Raw genomic sequence first — 18,219 nt, forward strand, 5'->3', positions numbered from 1 at the left:
AATCAAATAATTGTTTGTTGTATAAAACACATTTTTTTTTTCTTTTCTTGATACTGAGAGTAGCCTAGGCCTATTGGCAGTAAAGTGTTGGCATTAGTGGTCATTCACCAGTAGATGGCAAAATTGCCATATTGTGTGCTACAATAATAGTAGTGCTACAATAATCAGAACTAAATTGAAGGTCAGGTCAAGAACAGAGCAGCTCCTGATGAATGAAGGGCACTGGCTCAGATGTTTGCAGACTTTGCACATGGGGATTTGAAGCTCATATTTAATCAGGAGTGAAGCCAAGATCAGATTATTTTATTGTCTTGTGGTTTTAGCATAATGTGTGTCATTATTTATTAATGTGACTCTCATGTGTTCCTCCTGGAGTCACACACACACGTGCACAAACGGGTGATGATGTCCTGTGGCTGTGACAGGTGGGTGAAGGCTTTTGAGTTCACAGTGCTGTCTTGCTGTCTTCCACATGCTCTGTTTTAGAGATTAAAATAAAACTGACATTCTGTTTCTATGAAGCATTAGTCATCAAAATATTCCCTCTTAAACAACACAACACATTCACATTACTTTACGGAGAAATAAATTATTCAGATTTCTATCTAACAGTGCCAGTGTTGTCCACGCGTGAACATACAGGCATTAAGGGAGAAAATCTAATTCTGTATGTTCGAAAATTATGCAATTTAATTTTAACTCACTGATATGTTTGGCTCCTTGTTAAACCTATTGTGCTTTTTTTTTTTTTTTGGACGCAGTGGTCGCTACAGCAGTCTTTATTTTTGTAAAAATTATATATATATATATGAAACTCTACTTAAAATCTACAGTTTCCACTTATCATTCAAATATTAATTTTTTTTGTAGCACCTTGTTTTCGAGTCTGCCTTGAATGTTCTGTTCAGTTGCTGTTTCGATGAAGCCTCTCCTTCTAAAATACAAAATGTGCTCTGATTGGTTTGCTGGCCAAAGTGTGTTTTGATTGGCGAACTGCTTAGAGCCTGTTCTATAAATGTCATGCCCCTTGACATAACCGCAAGTTGCATCTGCTCAGGTTTAAATATTAACGATGGCCTCAATTTTGCCAAACCAATTCAAGCCTGATTCAGACCTTGAGAATGTTGACGAATGAATGTGCAGAACCTCAGAGAAGTAAGTTGTTATTACAAAAGTGAGAGCCCTTAATGCTATCAACACTTTAATGTTAGCTAGCAGGCTAGAGGAGCCAAACAACTTTACCCTTTGTTTACATAGCAGCAACAATATAAAACTTACAATTGGAACTGTTAAAAAAAGGAAACAGTTTTTTGGGGGGTTATAATTTTCAGGAACAGTGTTAAAAATTCATTCCACTGTTTTCTAAGTTTGTCTGAAGGTCAAAGAAAGGGGTTTTGGAACTGGGCTGGAAAAAAACTGTCTCATCCCCCTCTTTTTTAGCATATTCCTCTGGCAGGGATTATAAATGAGTGATATTGCGACTTCACAAGATCTGAAAGAAGCGTGTTGTAGTTCTTGAAAACTGTTTTCTGTTAAAGATCCTTTTGGAGTGCAAACTTTGTAACCTTGCAGATCTTTTTCAATGCACAAACAGCTACATAACACACTAACTAAAGTCAAATAAGTCAAGTTTGTTATTTTTTATTTTTTATTTTTTTTAATAAATGGACTGATAGGGGCCCCTTTACAAAGTTTAGGGCCCCCAAGTGTAGGACCGGCACTGACCATCAACCCTTTCTCACTGCAATATTCCATTAAATAAAGAGAATTGTCAATTTTGATTTAATGTTAACTTTTTATATAGATGATTTCATAAAAATTGTTGCAGGTTAAAAGATACATAAAAAGATACAAAGAGAAACATAAGATACAAAGATACATTTGGAGATACAGTAACCACCCCATAAAAAAATAAATGAAAATTGTGACTCACCCTCACGTCATTCCAAACTTGTATGACTTTAATTTTTCCCATTTTTAAACATGCAATCTCAAAGTACAATGGGAAAGTAATTTTTGAAACAATAATGCCGTTTCCATGTATTTATCTAGTTACATTTCCCAATAACATTTCATCTCTCTTTCCCCTCGCCTTCACTTTCCCTTGTCAGGAACGTGCTCCACTTTATAGGATTGCATATAGTTTAGCATGAGTCTATTTATTGTAAATGTAAAAATCTTTCACAGTAAAGTTTCCCTTTAGACCACCTGACTGTTGAAAGAGAGATTTTCACGGCTGGAGCCTTTAGGGGCACTGCGCTGCTTTAAAATTGCATCGTAATGGCTGGAGGCTGACAGGTTGCTTGAACAGTGGATACATCTGAGTTCTGCGGGGGGCAGAGTGCTGATGGGACATCAAGCTCACGTTTTTGAACTAAAGGCGAGGAGACAGCATGCACTCCTTGAGACATTTTAGGTTTTTAAGTTGCTTGCAGTCACAAAAGGGCATGAGACTGTATGAGTGTCATTGCAGAATGCTCTGCCTCTAGACACTTTTCTTCTGGGGCATAAGTCCCAGTAATGTTTTGCTGTATCCCAGTAAAAATTTCCTGACAAATCAGTGTCTGATAAGGTACTGGGTTACAGTATACATCTGAAAATAGGCTTTCCGACGTTATCATTTACATGATTTAAAACTTGAAGGGTGATTGTAATGTAATGTGATGTGAGTTTTAAAAAGCTTAGATTAAGCTTATAAAAATGCCTGGGTGTTGATATATATATATATATATATATATATATATACATCATTTATTTAATAAATGTATGTATTAAACAGAGTAGAGGCTTGGAACCGGAAACGGTATTCAATATATCACACCAATGGAATATATCTAAATGGTTATTTCAAAAGTACAAAGTAAAAGATGTACACTATGTAGTGTTCTTATACAGAAGCAAGATTGGATTATATTCCATATTTTTCATGGCAAATTCTATTATATTTTTGAAAGATTTCTTAGTAAAACAAAATGAATTAGTACATTTGCTGGGATAGGCTATTGGTAGACCTACTGTTTACTTATGACAACTTAAGGTTTACTTTAACAAAATGTAAGGTTAATACACACACACACACTTGCAAAGTAGCAATGAAAACAAACCACTGCTTTATATTTGGCCACGCAATGCACTGACTCGCTCTCTCTGAACGCTCAGCCAATCAAATGAGAGGATTAGAAGAACACATTTTTGTATACTTACGCTGCTTGGGCAATCAAATTATTAGAGGACCGAAACTAAATATTGTATAATTATAATTTTACTGTTGTGTATATTATATGTAAAACAGGTGTGCATATTATTATAGTATTAAGATAGCTGCCTGGTCTCCATCACGAATGCCCAACATTATTCTGAATGAAAAACGGAATAAATCTTCTTTTAATGCGGATAAGTAATAATGAATGAAGGGATGAAAGAGGGTTTATTACAGCCCGAGCTGAAATTGGTGAATGAAGCAACGTTACCGTTGACAACCACAGGATGGCAACACACACAACTCTGCAGTTAATCACATGTTCACTGGAGCTTTGAAGTTGCCCGTGGATGTCATGGACCAACATTGTGATGGGTGCACACTGCACACATAGCCATAAAAGTGCAGACCCCGACACACGGAAGCCCCGACGAGAGAGCCGAGGAAAGTTGTCGGGGGCGCACAACTTATCCACACCCCACGAAGAGATGAGATCCCACCGGAGAGACGCGCGCCGCCTGAACTGCACGGTTTATTTAGTTGATTAAGAAAAGTTTCATGAAGATATACAATGTTTATAAATGGGAGTTCTCTGAACAGCTCTGCACTGGACCCTAGCGAGCAAGCACTTCACCGGCCTCCCTGGGTCACTACTACTCTCGGGTGTTTCCTCATATTCACTATAGTGGTGGATATTTTAGGAAACCTGCTGGTGATTTTCTCCGTCTACAGAAACAAAAAACTAAGGAATGCAGGTGAGTTGCGCGCGCGAGCCAGCACAGGTACAGTTTGACACGCTTGTCACATTTATTTCACATGAACTGCTTAAAGCTGCTGTTTCGAAGGAGACAGAAGAGGATATACCACTGACAGGCAGGATTCAGAAAGATGAGCGCGCACGTTTCTTTCAATCAAATCAACTCGCGGTTTTATTCCTAGATATGTAGCCTACATTTCGTGTTTGCCCTTAACGCTCGCTGATAAGAAATTTCTTTCAAAAGCAACTAAATTGCAGGCCACTTCAAACTACAAATGTGTGCGTGTTTTTACGCGCTGCTGTTTCCAAACGTGCCATCATGTCCAGCATTCACAACAATGTTTTTAGCCAATAAAACGTTGCTTTGGTTGATTCCGCACTAGGCTACATGCCAGTGTTAATGTTACAATGTGATTATAAACACAGAGTCTGATTATTGAGCAACTTGTAAACACACTTCGTTAACAATGTTATGACTTTAAATTTAATTTGGACCCTGTAATGCATGTTCTACATCAAAGGCAGTAACTCTATGCTTCAACACACTCACTGTCCATTCAAATGGACCTTATGTTTTTGAATGAATTCTGCGATTACATTTACTTCAATAATAAATTTAAATAAGCCTGGAGGTGGCATTAGGCTAGCCACAATCATATCATCATATATTGAGTTGCCGATTATAATGGACAGGTCTCAATGTAAACAAAAGCCTACTGTGTGCTATAGTATTGCAAAACAGCTAGATGGGATTTCAGTAATAATCCTGCTTCACATTGTGTTCAGTCTTCATCAAATCTGAGTGCCTTTCTGACCATGGCTTATATAAAGTTATTATATAGGCCCATTTTATTTTCAAAACAATTTGACCGTAACAGAAACAGGCCATTTTATCAATTCTTCTTTATAGTCCAAACTTCTTAAGTAAGATGGCAAAGGTCAGTGAAAGGTTGCAGCTTTGAACTCCAGAAGGCAATCCGAGGGCAATCATTCTCCTTTTATTAAGTGTAGGCTATATTTGTCTACATAATCGCTGCACTTAGATTTTTATTTTGTTTTTTTGATGACCTTTTACCATTCAGAACAAGTAGGCTAATTGAATACCAGGTTTTAGACTGTTTAATATGTTTGTTTTTTAATTCAGTGATTACCCCCCCCCCCCCCCCCAAAAAAAAAACACATTATGTATTTTTTTTTTAATTCCTTATTTAATTTTCGAAATAATGTACAAATTCATATAATCATCTGTTAGTTGCTATAGGCTACTGTTTAACCAATTCTGAATGGGCATTAGAATTTTTCTTAAAACCCAGGTCTGAACGGGTTAAATTAATCCTTTTAGGGACTCCATATCTTTGTACCTGTCAACAGTTGTACTTCGGGTCTTCCCTCTCTTTTGCTGTTATCTTTTGAGATTGTCTGGCTGGCACATAGCCTATCTGAGTGTTAAACGCTGAACTCAACCTAGAGAGGCTTTTTGGCTCTGTTAGGGAAAATTAACTCGTTCGTTGGATTTGATTGACACGCTGAGCCGGATATATGGCAGTTTATTTTGGCATTCATCTAACCACATTAGTGTTAAGTGTCATGGGATTGTATTTCTTGGCATGTCAATCATAGAGTGGGAAAATAACATACGGACAGGAAACCTGTCCAACAGCAGATCAGTGCTGGGAAACGTGACTCATGTAGACTCGTTAGAATAACATCGGACTCAATTTAATTAAGCTTTGACCCACATTGTGGAAATTGATTTTTTTTCCATGGCTCTCATTAAATGTATGTGTGGAGCGCGGATAGTTGTGACGTTGGAGAAGTATGGAAAGAGCTCGACGTATATCCGCGCTCGCTCGCGTGCCGGTGGCTGTTTCAGTGTCGAGTTCACGCGCTCCACACTGTCAGATCCCGTGCGCCTTTGCGCTGACAGACGCTATCACAGAGATTGCACTGCAGCATGTGAGTCTGTAGCCTACTTCACCAGCACAACATGTGATTCATGCTTTCATTCATTTGGTAACGATTATAATCCCCTATTTCATTTCTAATCCACAAGAATCAAACAAATCAAATATAGCCTACACGGGCTTACGCAATATAGTCCATAATGTGTTGCCAAGTCATTGTAAAAGCCACATCAAATACTACACAAGACGTTACTAATAATATCCAGTTGCTTAATTATTTAACTCAATTAGCCTGTATATCATAAAAGTTTGTATAATAGGAGATTAATTTGCAGACTGATTTTTGGTATTTAAAACTAATAAGCCTATTTTATGTTTCTTGTGTCAGGTGGGCTTACAGGGAAGAGTATTAGTGGCTGCTATTGTTGGAAATGATTGGAATGGAAGCCCCTGAGACAGAGAGTGGAAGACCAGATTGTCAGAGAAGCAGAGAAAAGAGCACAGAGCAGAGAAAAGAGTGTTAGAGATTACAGCCTTTCTCAAGGGAAAGATAACAGTTTAGTGGGATCATGATATGATGGAAGCTGTAAAATGTCTGTAATCCAAATTCATCATTTTTTATCAACAATTAATGTGTCTAATTAATAAAAAAGAATAAAAATTTAAGCGCTTTAAAAAATGTTAATAATTTCCCAGGTGAAAAGGAAATATATTTAAATTGTACTTATTTTGATATACTTAATGTATTTTAAGTATACCGTATTAAATATGTATTAAATGTGCTAAATTGAAACAACTTCAAGTATATTAAGTGTACTTTAATATGTATTTAAGTTCAATTTTAAGGTAATAGTAATATATTTTATTATACTAAATTGTGCTAAAATGGAACCATTTTAAGTACATTTAATGTAATATAATAGCACTTATTTAAAGTGTATTTTAATACACTTTAAATAGACTTTAGAAATACAGCATTAGTATATTTTTAGCTTCACATTAATGCGTTCTAAGTATATTTTAAATATAATTTCAGCTTATTAATAATGTATTAGTAGAACACTATAGGACCCACTATTAACATATTAAAAATATATTTTTCCAAAAACCATTTAATATAAAAATAATATATTTTAATGTATTAAAAATACATTTAAACATTTGAATTCAACAAAACCCAGTAAAAAAATATTTCTACAAAACACACAAACACTCTTTGAAAGATAAACTTTAATGCACTACATCAGTAAAGCATTATGAAAACTAAACAAAATACATTAACATAAAATGCATTGATTTGCAGAGGTATTAAACAGAACAAAAATAAATAAATAAATAAACTAACTGAAAGGAGTAGTTCACTTTTGAAAAAACTTTTGGTGATAATTTACTCACCCCCATGTCTTCCAAGATGTCCATGTCTTTCTTTCTTCAGTCGAAAAGGAATTAAGGTTTTTGATGAAAACATTCCAGGATTTTCTCCATATATGGACTTCAATGGGATTTTTGTTGATCAATTTGTTGTGAAAGCATGAGAATTGGCTCAATTGCGAGAGTCTTGTGCTGAATGCTTGAGAGTTGGCAGCCCTGACAAATCTTTTTTCGAGTCAATTCATTCATTTCGTTCATTGAATGAACCTAATGACTCGGAAAAAGATTTGTTAATTTTGATGAACGAGTTCAAATAGGAGAGTCATGAACATGCATAACAGAACAGAGCAAGGCGACCATTTGAGCTTATAAAACTTAAACTTTTTTTTTTTTTAAATGACCGATCGTTTCGCTTGATAAGACCCTTATTCATCGTCTGGAATCGTTTAAAGCCCTTTGAACAGTTTGCATAGAAACTGTCTTTTGGACCTTGAACCGTTTGGTCCCCAATGAAGTCCATTATATGGAGAAAATCCTGGAATGTTTTCATCAAAAACCTTAATTTCTTTTCAACTGAAGAAAGAATGACATGGATATCTTGGCATGGGGGCGAGTAAGCTATCAGCAAAAGGTTTTTTTTTTTTTAAAGTGAACTAATCCTTTAAGTCAAAAAAAGTGAAATAGAATAGCAAAAAGTAAAGTGGCCAAATCTTGAGTAAAAAGAGAAGTTCGTGACTTGTTCAGTCTGCCATAGACTCTTTTGGGGACATCAGAAACACAGAGGGAAATCTGGAAAGAATAAAAAAAAAGCATTAGTATAAACTTGTTTATTTATAATTCTAATAAAAAGCTGTCACTTTGTTACTTAATTCAGAACACTTAATGCACAAAAAGTCAGATATAATTATTATAACAAATAGGATTTTTCTTTATCATAAAGAATTTTCTAACCATTTCTGAGGTTTCAGGAAGACACAGCTCAGATGATCTTGGGCTTGAGCTGAATGAACCTCGTTTCATGGACTCCAGGGCCTCTTTGAGAGATGATAATATCCCTGGAAGCTCTACAAGAAAATAAAGTCGCATGTTATACAAAGTTATGGCAGAAAAAAAACACGTGTTTGTGTTCTTCATATATAATTTGTCTTTTGTTTAAATGGTGAAACATATTTAATGAACCATTACTGTAACTTCCACCCTATTATTAAAGTAATTATTCATTATTAATAAAGACAGAACATTCTATTGAAAGTTACAAGTTGGTGACAGCTGATAACGACTTGATTAAATGTAAAAAAGCTGAATACCACACATAAAATCATATAAATCAGTCCCTCGAGAAAAACACGATTATGTGATTGCATAATTCAATGCATAATCAGGCAAAATACATATTCATTTTTCAAATACGTGTTAATATATAATAGGTCACTTAGCTACTTAGCTGCTACATGACACACTATTGCCTTTTTTGTTGTTTTTCACCAACAAAAAGTTACAAATCAAGAGGATCAACTACTACTTACTCGACTTGACCTCATCTACTCACGGTTAGGTTTAATAAAAAAATGTCTTTGCAATGTGCAAATTCCTTGGCTAGGCTAAATATTAAATATAAAATCTCTCATTTCATTATTTAACATCATTTTAATTTCTCAGTGCAAGATATTTAATAATTGGTTTTGTGAAAGCTTATAGTTGGTGATTACAACTTAATTTATTTATCGAATTGACATGAAAACTGACAGCCTACTAATAATTAATTAGATTTTACTATGAATTAAATATCACAAATGTGTAAGTTTTATTAGAGTTTAAAATATATTATAATATTTAAAACACAAGAAGTTACTTAGGGACAATCAAGCCTGTTGTGTAATCACCATTAATAACCTTTTTTTTTTCTGCAAACACAGTGTGCAATGTTTTTATAGTTGTTTTCACTGTCTAGATCTATAACATTAAGTTGATAGACGTCAATGGATAAACGTTAACTCGCTTTAGTGTCAAATCAACAGAAACGCCAGTAATCCACAGAACATCGTCATCAACTTCTGAAAATATTTTAAACTAAACCCAAAGTGAGAATAAAGCCAATTATACTAATCACTTAAACAAATAAACTTACCACCAAGAAGTAAGATATTTTCTGGCAGTATCTTGCTCTGTCCATGTCGTGGCGGCGTACCTCTGCGTTGTCCTCTTCACTGCTAAATTGTTCGCGGGAGCTGACGACCTGGTAATCTGCTCGTGTGTTCTCTTAATATTAGATCGGTGCTATCCACATAGGTCAGAGTCAGTGAAATAACAAAGCAAAATTTGGAAAATACATGATTTCTGTTGAAATATCCGAAGCTATAATTGGATACCACAGACAGTCAGTATCCGCTGTCTGCGCCCCGCCCAACATGTAAGTTCAAATGGCAGTGTGTGATTGGACAATTGCCGGCAAGCTTGTTTTGAAAAGATTAGCTCTGATTGGTCCAAATGAATGCAACTGGAAATACTAACTAACTAACGGCCACAAAAAAAGAAACAACTCTGTTAATATAAACATAACATGCTTTATAAACAGGTTTTTTATTCATTTTGGCTAAACAAATGTAAGAGTAAAGCTTTAACAAATTTATTTAGTTTTTCTAGTATGTACCTGATCTTTTATGTTGATGTGTGCAAGTACTGGTATTCACTTGTTTTGTGGAAAAGACTATTTGATTAATTAATGCAGAAGTATAGAAGTGCATTACTTGTAATTTTTAAACTTTATATATATATATATATATATATATATAGATATAGATATAGATATATGTCTCAGTTGTTTTTCACAATATTTTTTTAAAGCAGGGCTGAAGCACATGCTACAGTATAACATAAATATTAAAAATATATTGCTCTAGTCCTATACAAGGTTAAATAAGTTATAAGGTTACAAATTGCTATACACACAAAGTAAACACAAAAAATACTTTAATTTAGCAACAAGTATGCTTTCTGTAAATACACTAAAATTTCACTAAAACTATGTTTGTTTTTAGCATATTTCTAAAAGTGTAATTAAGTGTATATTTATTTGCATTGCGTTTCTAGTAAAACATTTTTAAATACAATTAAAATATGTTTGTATTTAGCATATTTCTTAAAAATTTAATTAAATACCAATGTACTTCTAGTACACTTTTTAGAAACATATTTAAAGCATGATTGTCATTAGCATATTTATTAAAAATATAATTAAGAATACATTTATTACCAATGTACTAATAATATACTTTTTTAGAAATACATTAAAAGTATGCTTTTCTATAGTGTATTTCTTAAAAGTGTATTTAAACATATATTTATTACCAATGTAGTTCTAATATACTTTTTAGAAATACATTTAAAGTATAATTATCATTAGCATATTTATTAAAAATATAATAAAGCATACGTTTATTACCAATATATTACTAATATACTTTTTATAAATACATTAAAAGTATGCTTTTCTATAGTATATTTCTTAAAAGTGTAATTAAATATATATTTATTACCAATGTACTTCTAGTATACTTTTTAGAAATATACTAAAATGCAATAAAATACATTTTTAGTACACTTTAAATAAGCATGTTGTAAATACAAATGTATTATAAACACACTATTTGTATTTCAAATATATTTTTAATACATTTAATACAACGTCTTTTTCACCATGTAAATTTACATGCAGTGTAAATGCACCTTACATGCCCACACTGACTTTTCAATTAAATTGATAGTTGTGTTCTCATGTTTTATGGAGACTGTAAGGATTTTATTTTTTTATAGTGTACAAATGGTACATTCTATCCTCTAACCCTAACCCTACACCTTAGCCTACTCATCACAGAAAGCTTTCAGCATTTTTACATTTTCAAAAAAACATCATGCTTGGATGTAAGCTATTTTCCTCACGGGGACCAAAAAATGTTCCCATAACAAATGTTTAGGACCACACACACACACATTAACATGTAAATCTTAGATTGAGGTAATCTTAAGCTGATGAGTACTAGTCTAGAACACTTAGTCTCCTTGAAAAATAATATAATTTGTCAAATAGAGCTTATGGCAGTTTTTATTCCTTTTAAAAGGACACTTTTCTTTTGCTGAATAATCACACAATATGTTTAAAAATGGCTCTTCCCTCGCCTGTTTTAATTAAGTGAGGACGGGCTCACTTAAAGGTGCTACTTTTATGATGGAGTCACACCTGGATTTTGTCCAGCAGCCCTGGAGGCAAACCTAGCAGAGCAGGATAAAACACAGACAACACTTTACTGTGGACCCCCCGGCCACTCTGCACCTGCTGTGACTCCTCTCTTCACTTCTGAAGAAATGTGTACAGAAAACACACAAACAAGTCGAACAATTTAAGTCCCTGTTTGAAATTCAGAATGATCGAAGCAGCCACCACAACTGGTGGACATATGGCTGTCCTCTAGTGCCAGATGAACGAGTGACAGTGTGTGGTGGGGGAGGAGTGCTATGCCGCTGCCTGTGTGATTCTAGTGCTCGCTCATAATCTGGGATGTCTCTCTCTCAAATCATTGTAAGCGGGCAATCGGAGCCTTGTTTTTAGGTCAGAAGAGGATGTGTGTGGTGTGTGTAGTCACGGAGAGCTCTTACTGTATGTATACCACAGGCTTTAGCACACAACTCAGCTTAAAACTAAAGTGTTTTTTGTTGAAGGCTATTTGCACAATTGGTGCTGCTATTCACAAGCACTCTTCTAATTCTGTTGGGTGAAGAGAGTTGTGTGCAGTGAAAAGATGGAGTGTGGTAGTTGGATGGGGATAATTTTTAAACTTTTTTTTTTTTTTTGAAATGAAAGCAAAGAAATTCTATATTTTTTGTTGGTCATTTGTCATATACTGCTTATGTGGCATGGGATTTGGGGTCAGTATCAATTTTTTCATGTTTTTGAAAGAAGTGTCATGCTCACCAAGAAAAAGTAAAAGTAAAAAAAATACAGTAAAATTGTAAAACATTATTGTATTTAAATTAATGTATTTTTAAAATATTATTTATTCCTGTTATGGCAAAGCTGTTTTTTTTTAGCAGCCATTACTCCAGTCTTCAGTGTCATACACCCTTTAATCTTATTATTTTTTTATTTTTATTTTTTTTTTTGATTGGACTATTGGCATTTTCCCCTCTGGTGTTCTCAAGCCTGATATAATTTGTTTGTCACAAATTATTCTCTGTTTGTATTGGCTGACTCCTGTTATATTCTCTTAGCTATTTTGTGGCTTGGGTTAATGCACACACAACATTGATTAATTCACTTCACTGCTGGTGTTTATTTTGCTGTGGTTTATTGTTGTATAATTTTGATGTGCGGGTGGGGAGTGATGAGGCCTTTACTGTGCTATAAGTAAATTGTGGGAAGAGTAGTAATACTCTAATAGTATAGACAAGGAATTAGTGAAGATGATCCCAATGATATCCTTTCTGAAGACTTTCCAAAGTCTTGTTGGACCTTACTTAATGAGAAAGGAAATGTTTTGCTTTGAAATACTGTAAAAAAGTTTTAAGTTGACTTAACTTACTGCAGGCTGTAATTTAAATTGCCCAGCCTCGGGGATAATAAAGTAACCTTGAACCTTAACTTTAAAAAAGTAATTACTTAGTAAAACTTAATAATAAGTTTAATATCCGTAATAAAAAAAGACAAGTTCACATAACTTTCAACATATATTCCTTTTCTGTATATATATATATATATATATATATATATATATATATATATATATATATATATATATAAACAATTATTTTGTAGGAGACAATTTGTTGTCTTTATAACATCACACATTTTTTTTTATAAATGTACAGTGGGGGCCCCTTTGTGAAAGGGGGTCTTATTGCAATTAAAACGTTTTAAAAACTTTTGATCTAAACCAGTGCCATGGATTTTTAAGTGAGCTGAATTGTCTAAACCTTAGTATTTTCAAAATATTTTGTAGGGCCACAGTAGTTGTTATTAAATTCCACATTCAATAACATGAATTCTAGGAATCAGAGCTAATGTGTATCCATTAGGCTGTAAAGCTGAACAAGGTAACTGTCCCATCTTGACTCGTTAAGCTTTTACAGGCGTATGACGTGTTTCAAGGGAGAGTTAAAGTGAGAGTGCTCTCTACTGTAAGAAACATCCTCTCAATTTGTGTCCCCATGAGTCTGACCCCTCTGCACATTTAGGTAAAACTTTTCTGTTCTTTCCTCATGTGCCCTACTAACCACATTCAAACCTTAAAGGTACAATATGTAAAAATTTTGTATCAAAATATCCAAAAACACAATTTTGTGCTTATAGTATCCTAAATATTTCCAAGAATTTGTAAATTCTGAGAAATTTACAATTTTAAATAATGTCCGTCCCTTGTAACTTGTCGCCTGTCAATGACGTAATATCCGTGTTATCACTGGTTTCCGCTTGTACTGCCATTGCAACTATGGCGACAGACGTGGATAACTGCGTTACCTCCAGTGGCACGCTCACGCTGTTGTTGTTTCGGTCTAACATTATGGACCATAACAAGCAGACCTTGGGACAAAAGGAGAAATAAAATGAGGATCAATATCGGCGTGGCATTTTCGAGATGCCAAGAGCTTCGCTGCGAACTTCGACTTGACTAAGCTTCAACAGTCACGACATGAGGCATGTACTTTATTAGACAGGTGAGCAAATGTTTGAAATCTAAACATGATGAAATGTTAAACTATGATCAGTATGTTCTTCTAATCTTGATCTAGCTTACTGCTAGTCTAAATGTCCTCATTCCTTTATATCCATGGGACTCACGTGTGGCGCTGATGTCTATCTCTCATTAGCAATCCTGCCCTGCTTCATACCACAGTCATGTAAAAAAAAAACATGAATGTATTCACTCAACCATAAACATTTTTAGATCCAAGTTGATTCCTCTTACTCACTGCGTCATAAACCTACACCTTTGTTATTGTAAGAGGTTAGCGACAGCTAGCGGCGAAAAAAAAGTATATTGTAGCTTTAAGCGTTTAAACTCAAGTCATCTCAGTTCAGCTGAATTTTTTATCTACTTCTTAAAAATATGGATGGAGTGTACATTGTGAAACGTTTATTGCTTTCTTAGATAGACCTTACACATTTAATCTTTAAAAATATCAAGTTAACAATATTACGTTTTACTTCTGTAGTGTTGTGGTAAAAACTGCAGATCTTACTTTATTACTTGTAATATCATTGTATTTTTCATGCGGTTATCCTTAGAATGCACACATTTACAAATTAGCAGCATTAGGAACATCATAGTGGAATCATAATCTCATGTGCTGAAATATCAATGCTGAATCTGTCTGGTAACATGTTTGCATTTTTTTTTCCTGTGCTTACAGGCCCTTTTCCAGCTTGGAAAGGGTTACATGGGGCATTCAATCTGTCGCTGTCCTCTGCCTTTCAGTTCTGTCCATTGTTAGCGATTAAACAGCTGAGAGGCTGGTAAATTACAGGTAGTTGGTGATGTGTGTTTCAGTTCTGTCACGTCCTGCTGTGCTCAAGTGTTAGTGTTTGTATGCACGGCTGCCTCTGTAACCCCCTGTAGAGCTCAGGTTCTCTTTCGCACACATAGATGAGTACACAAATAAACACACAATACCTGAAACTGCGCTTCCAATAAAGATCACAAGATTTTCACTTGCTAATACAATGCTAAATCATACATAAGATGTACCTATGTACAATAACATACCAATGTCCAGCAATCGTAAAAAAAAGTACATTTTGGTTAGCGAGATCTAATATGTGTTGGTGCCGAGAATTTTCACATGAAGAAATGCATAGATCCGACACATATTCATGCACTTTAATAGTCCAGTGGCAGAATTTTTTACGCTGGTCAGAGTGTTGTAATCCACACTCGTATAGTTGTCTTATTAAAAATGATTATGTTTATCAGTGGTTGTATAGACCTGGGGCCCGTTCTTTGCACGTTGCTTAAAACATCCGAGATCAAATGAGACATCCAAGATAATATCATCGTGCTCATCATGATCCGGCTAATTGGGTTCTTCGAACACTCCTGCCGATTATGATTAGTATAGCTGGATTGCATTATCTGAGCAAATTGCGCGTTCATGCACTGGGTTAAAAGAGGATATGTATCGATAGTAGAAACATTGATCAGCAACGCTGCTATTGGCTGTTCACCGTGGCCAAAGAGCGTGCTCAGTTTTTGCTTTAAGGATAAGCTGAATCTGAAAACTTAATTAAAACGCACGCAGGAAAAACCTTAAAGTGTGCAAAAGCCAGGAGAGCTGGCAAAAAGTAGCAGACAAATTAAGTTTGTAGTTAGATGTTTTTTATCACTTATTACAGTATATATTTTTATATTTTATTTATATTTTAATAATTTCTAAATAATTAATAACTTTTTTCATTGTAATGTCAGAGTCACCACCCACTGCTAGAACATGTAAAACAAACAAGTAAAAGTGAAGTATTAGAATATTCTACATGATAGTAATTTGTACTAACTAATCCATTTTAAAAAGGCACTGTTAACAAACGTTTGCCTGTTTATAAAAGCAAGAAAAAGGCTGAGGAAAAAAAGAGAAAAACAAACAGGTGGTGGTCCTGCACCCCCACACATTACCCAGGCAGAAGAGCTGGCCCTTGGGTTAAATGTGAACCTTGTGGAGGGCATCCTTGTGTTCAGCTCTTCCTCAGACCCACAGCACCTTCACTGCTGGTAAATGAACTTTAAATGATCCTAGTACACTATAAAATAATTTGTTGCTGCATTAAATTAAGTAGGCCTATAATGGACAAATGGCTGTCCAGTCATATCAGCTGTTAAATCTTGAGTAGTAATGAATTGCTTTGACTTGTGAAAGTCTACATGTGTGACTATGAAACTACGTAGTTAATGTAAATATATATATATATATATATATATATATATATATATATATATGTTGCCATGAGTTATTGATCACATTTCCCCCCAGCGTACTTCATTGTATCACTTCAATACACTAACACTTTTATGTGTTCCCAAGCAAGTGGCTGAAGCATGTGCAGTAAGTGGACTTTTTCTAATGTTACATCAAAAGGGAAGAAAGTACAGCACTTTGTAATGCCCATTTTCCCCCAATGCACAGGACAGTGAAGAAACCCTATCAGGTATCTTTAAGTGCATAAATAGCTTTACTTAATTTACACTTGAATACCTATTATTTCTGAATGCAATATGAGTTGCAGGAGTCCACATCTACAGAAGAGTTTGCACAAAGCAGTGTTGTACTTTTCCTTTTAATTTTTGATGCAAGCCATGTGTTGACAGGTTCACCCCTACCCCTAGAAAAGAGAGTGTTTTGAAAACACTTGAGAAATTAAAAAAAAAAAAAAAAAAAAACTGGCACTAGAGAAGAGATAGAGTTGCTTCATAGGAACTTCAGAATAAGTGCTAATATATTATTTCACACAGAGTACAATATTATTTCCAGGCAAAAGCTGACTTGATCACTGGCTTTTCTTTACAAAGAATAACTAAAATAAGAACTAAGCATATTTGTCTTGTCTTTTATTAAACATTAATGAAATGTTTTATATTTTTTCTGATGGTGCAATGTTGTGTAATATGGCCCATGCAATGTCACAGGCCCTGTTAGGTGCAACCCTCAGACTTTTCAGACACTTTAGTTGGCTAAAGTTGTCATAAATTTGTCAGGGAATGGGGTCATAAAACACCTGTCTCCAGGCAGGATCCTGCTGTAATCACCTGTATAATGGAAAAATTCAGTTCTGTTAGGATAAGCATAAGTGTATGTAATACAGTGAGCTTGATATATTTTTCCTTACCGCGTTCAAATAACGTGAATAAATCTCAGAAAATTCTGGAGTCATGCACAGATGCTGGCCATATTTGTGATATGGAACATAGTCACACATCTAAGAGATTAGTCAGTCAACTACCTTTATAAAATTTGATATAATCTTAATAATCTGGATAAGGATCGCAATAATAGTAATATTAAAACCCGACTCCGATTCGTGACATTTATGCGTTTCAGACAAATTAATGATGTAAACGCCATCCTCAGTCATGAGAAAAATGATATCTCTTAAAAAGTACACTATTGCGCTGCGCTAAAAGACTTCCCGTTTCACCTCCGTTTATAAAGCCGCGATCTAATCCTGTTAACCTGAAAAAAGCCTTCCCGCGAGCAGGTTCAAGCTAGCGCACCTGTTGCTATGACAGCAAGTCCAGGATGAGCGTCGAAGAACCAAACGATCCAAGATCATGGCAAATCGCCAACAATCAAATCCAGCTAACTGAGTTAGCGACGTACAAAGAACGGGCCCCATTTTGCAAGATGTAAACAACACTGGTCCAGAAGCACTTCCTGTTTCAGTTTTTTAACACTACACAAATGCTGGGATAAAATACAACCAACAGAACATGTAAAACTGAATCAAAAAGTTAAACAAAATCTTTAAGATGTTTAAGATGAACAGTTACAAACTGAAACAGGAAGTGTTTCTGGACCAGTGTTGTTTACATCTAGCAAAATGGCCTATATCAAGCAGGAACACATTTGTGTGCATTTTACTTTTGTGATTTCACCAGAACGAATAGAGTCTCTGCAACGGATTAAAGCGTGAGTCCGTGTGGAGACTTTGCGCGACACAGCACAAGCCAAAAGAACACTTCAACAAGTCAACGAGCACTTTGATCACATGATTTCAAAAACAACACATTTCAGCATGCTATATCACCTCTTATTTAACAAACGAATGAAATGAATGCTCTGCTAGTTAACTAGAGATGTTTTACGTTTTTTTCTATTAGTTACATCCGTGCCGCGAGATGTTTCAAAAGTGGTGGGGATAATATCGACCCTGGCAAAAAAAGGGGTGGGGACATGTCCCACACGCAAATTACGCCAATGTTTTACTGTATATACTGTATATAGATAAT

The 18,219-nt window shown here is 34.8% G+C and overlaps 1 protein-coding gene and 1 long non-coding RNA gene across 2 annotated transcripts in view; one reads left to right on the forward strand and one right to left on the reverse strand.

Annotated features, from left to right (window-relative positions):
• Nucleotides 1-3,553: 3,553 nt before the first annotated feature.
• mtnr1aa (melatonin receptor 1A a) overlaps nt 3,554-18,219 on the forward strand; it is a 49,549-nt gene continuing 34,883 nt past the window's right edge. The window contains exon 1 of the mRNA XM_039691634.2: nt 3,554-3,954. Within this exon, the coding sequence (XP_039547568.1) occupies nt 3,771-3,954 (184 nt within the window). The 5' untranslated portion in view covers nt 3,554-3,770. The remainder of the gene's footprint in view (nt 3,955-18,219) is intronic.
• Nucleotides 7,905-9,611, reverse strand: LOC148978747 (uncharacterized). Its single transcript, XR_016168900.1, has 3 exons — nt 9,360-9,611; nt 8,183-8,295; nt 7,905-8,020 (listed from the first exon to the last, which is right to left on the reverse strand). It is a non-coding gene; the product is annotated as an uncharacterized LOC148978747 (long non-coding RNA).

Source organism: Pimephales promelas, chromosome 6 (assembly GCF_988280905.1).
Source record: "Pimephales promelas chromosome 6, fPimPro1.hap1.1, whole genome shotgun sequence".
Taxonomy (NCBI): Eukaryota; Metazoa; Chordata; class Actinopteri; order Cypriniformes; family Leuciscidae; genus Pimephales; species Pimephales promelas.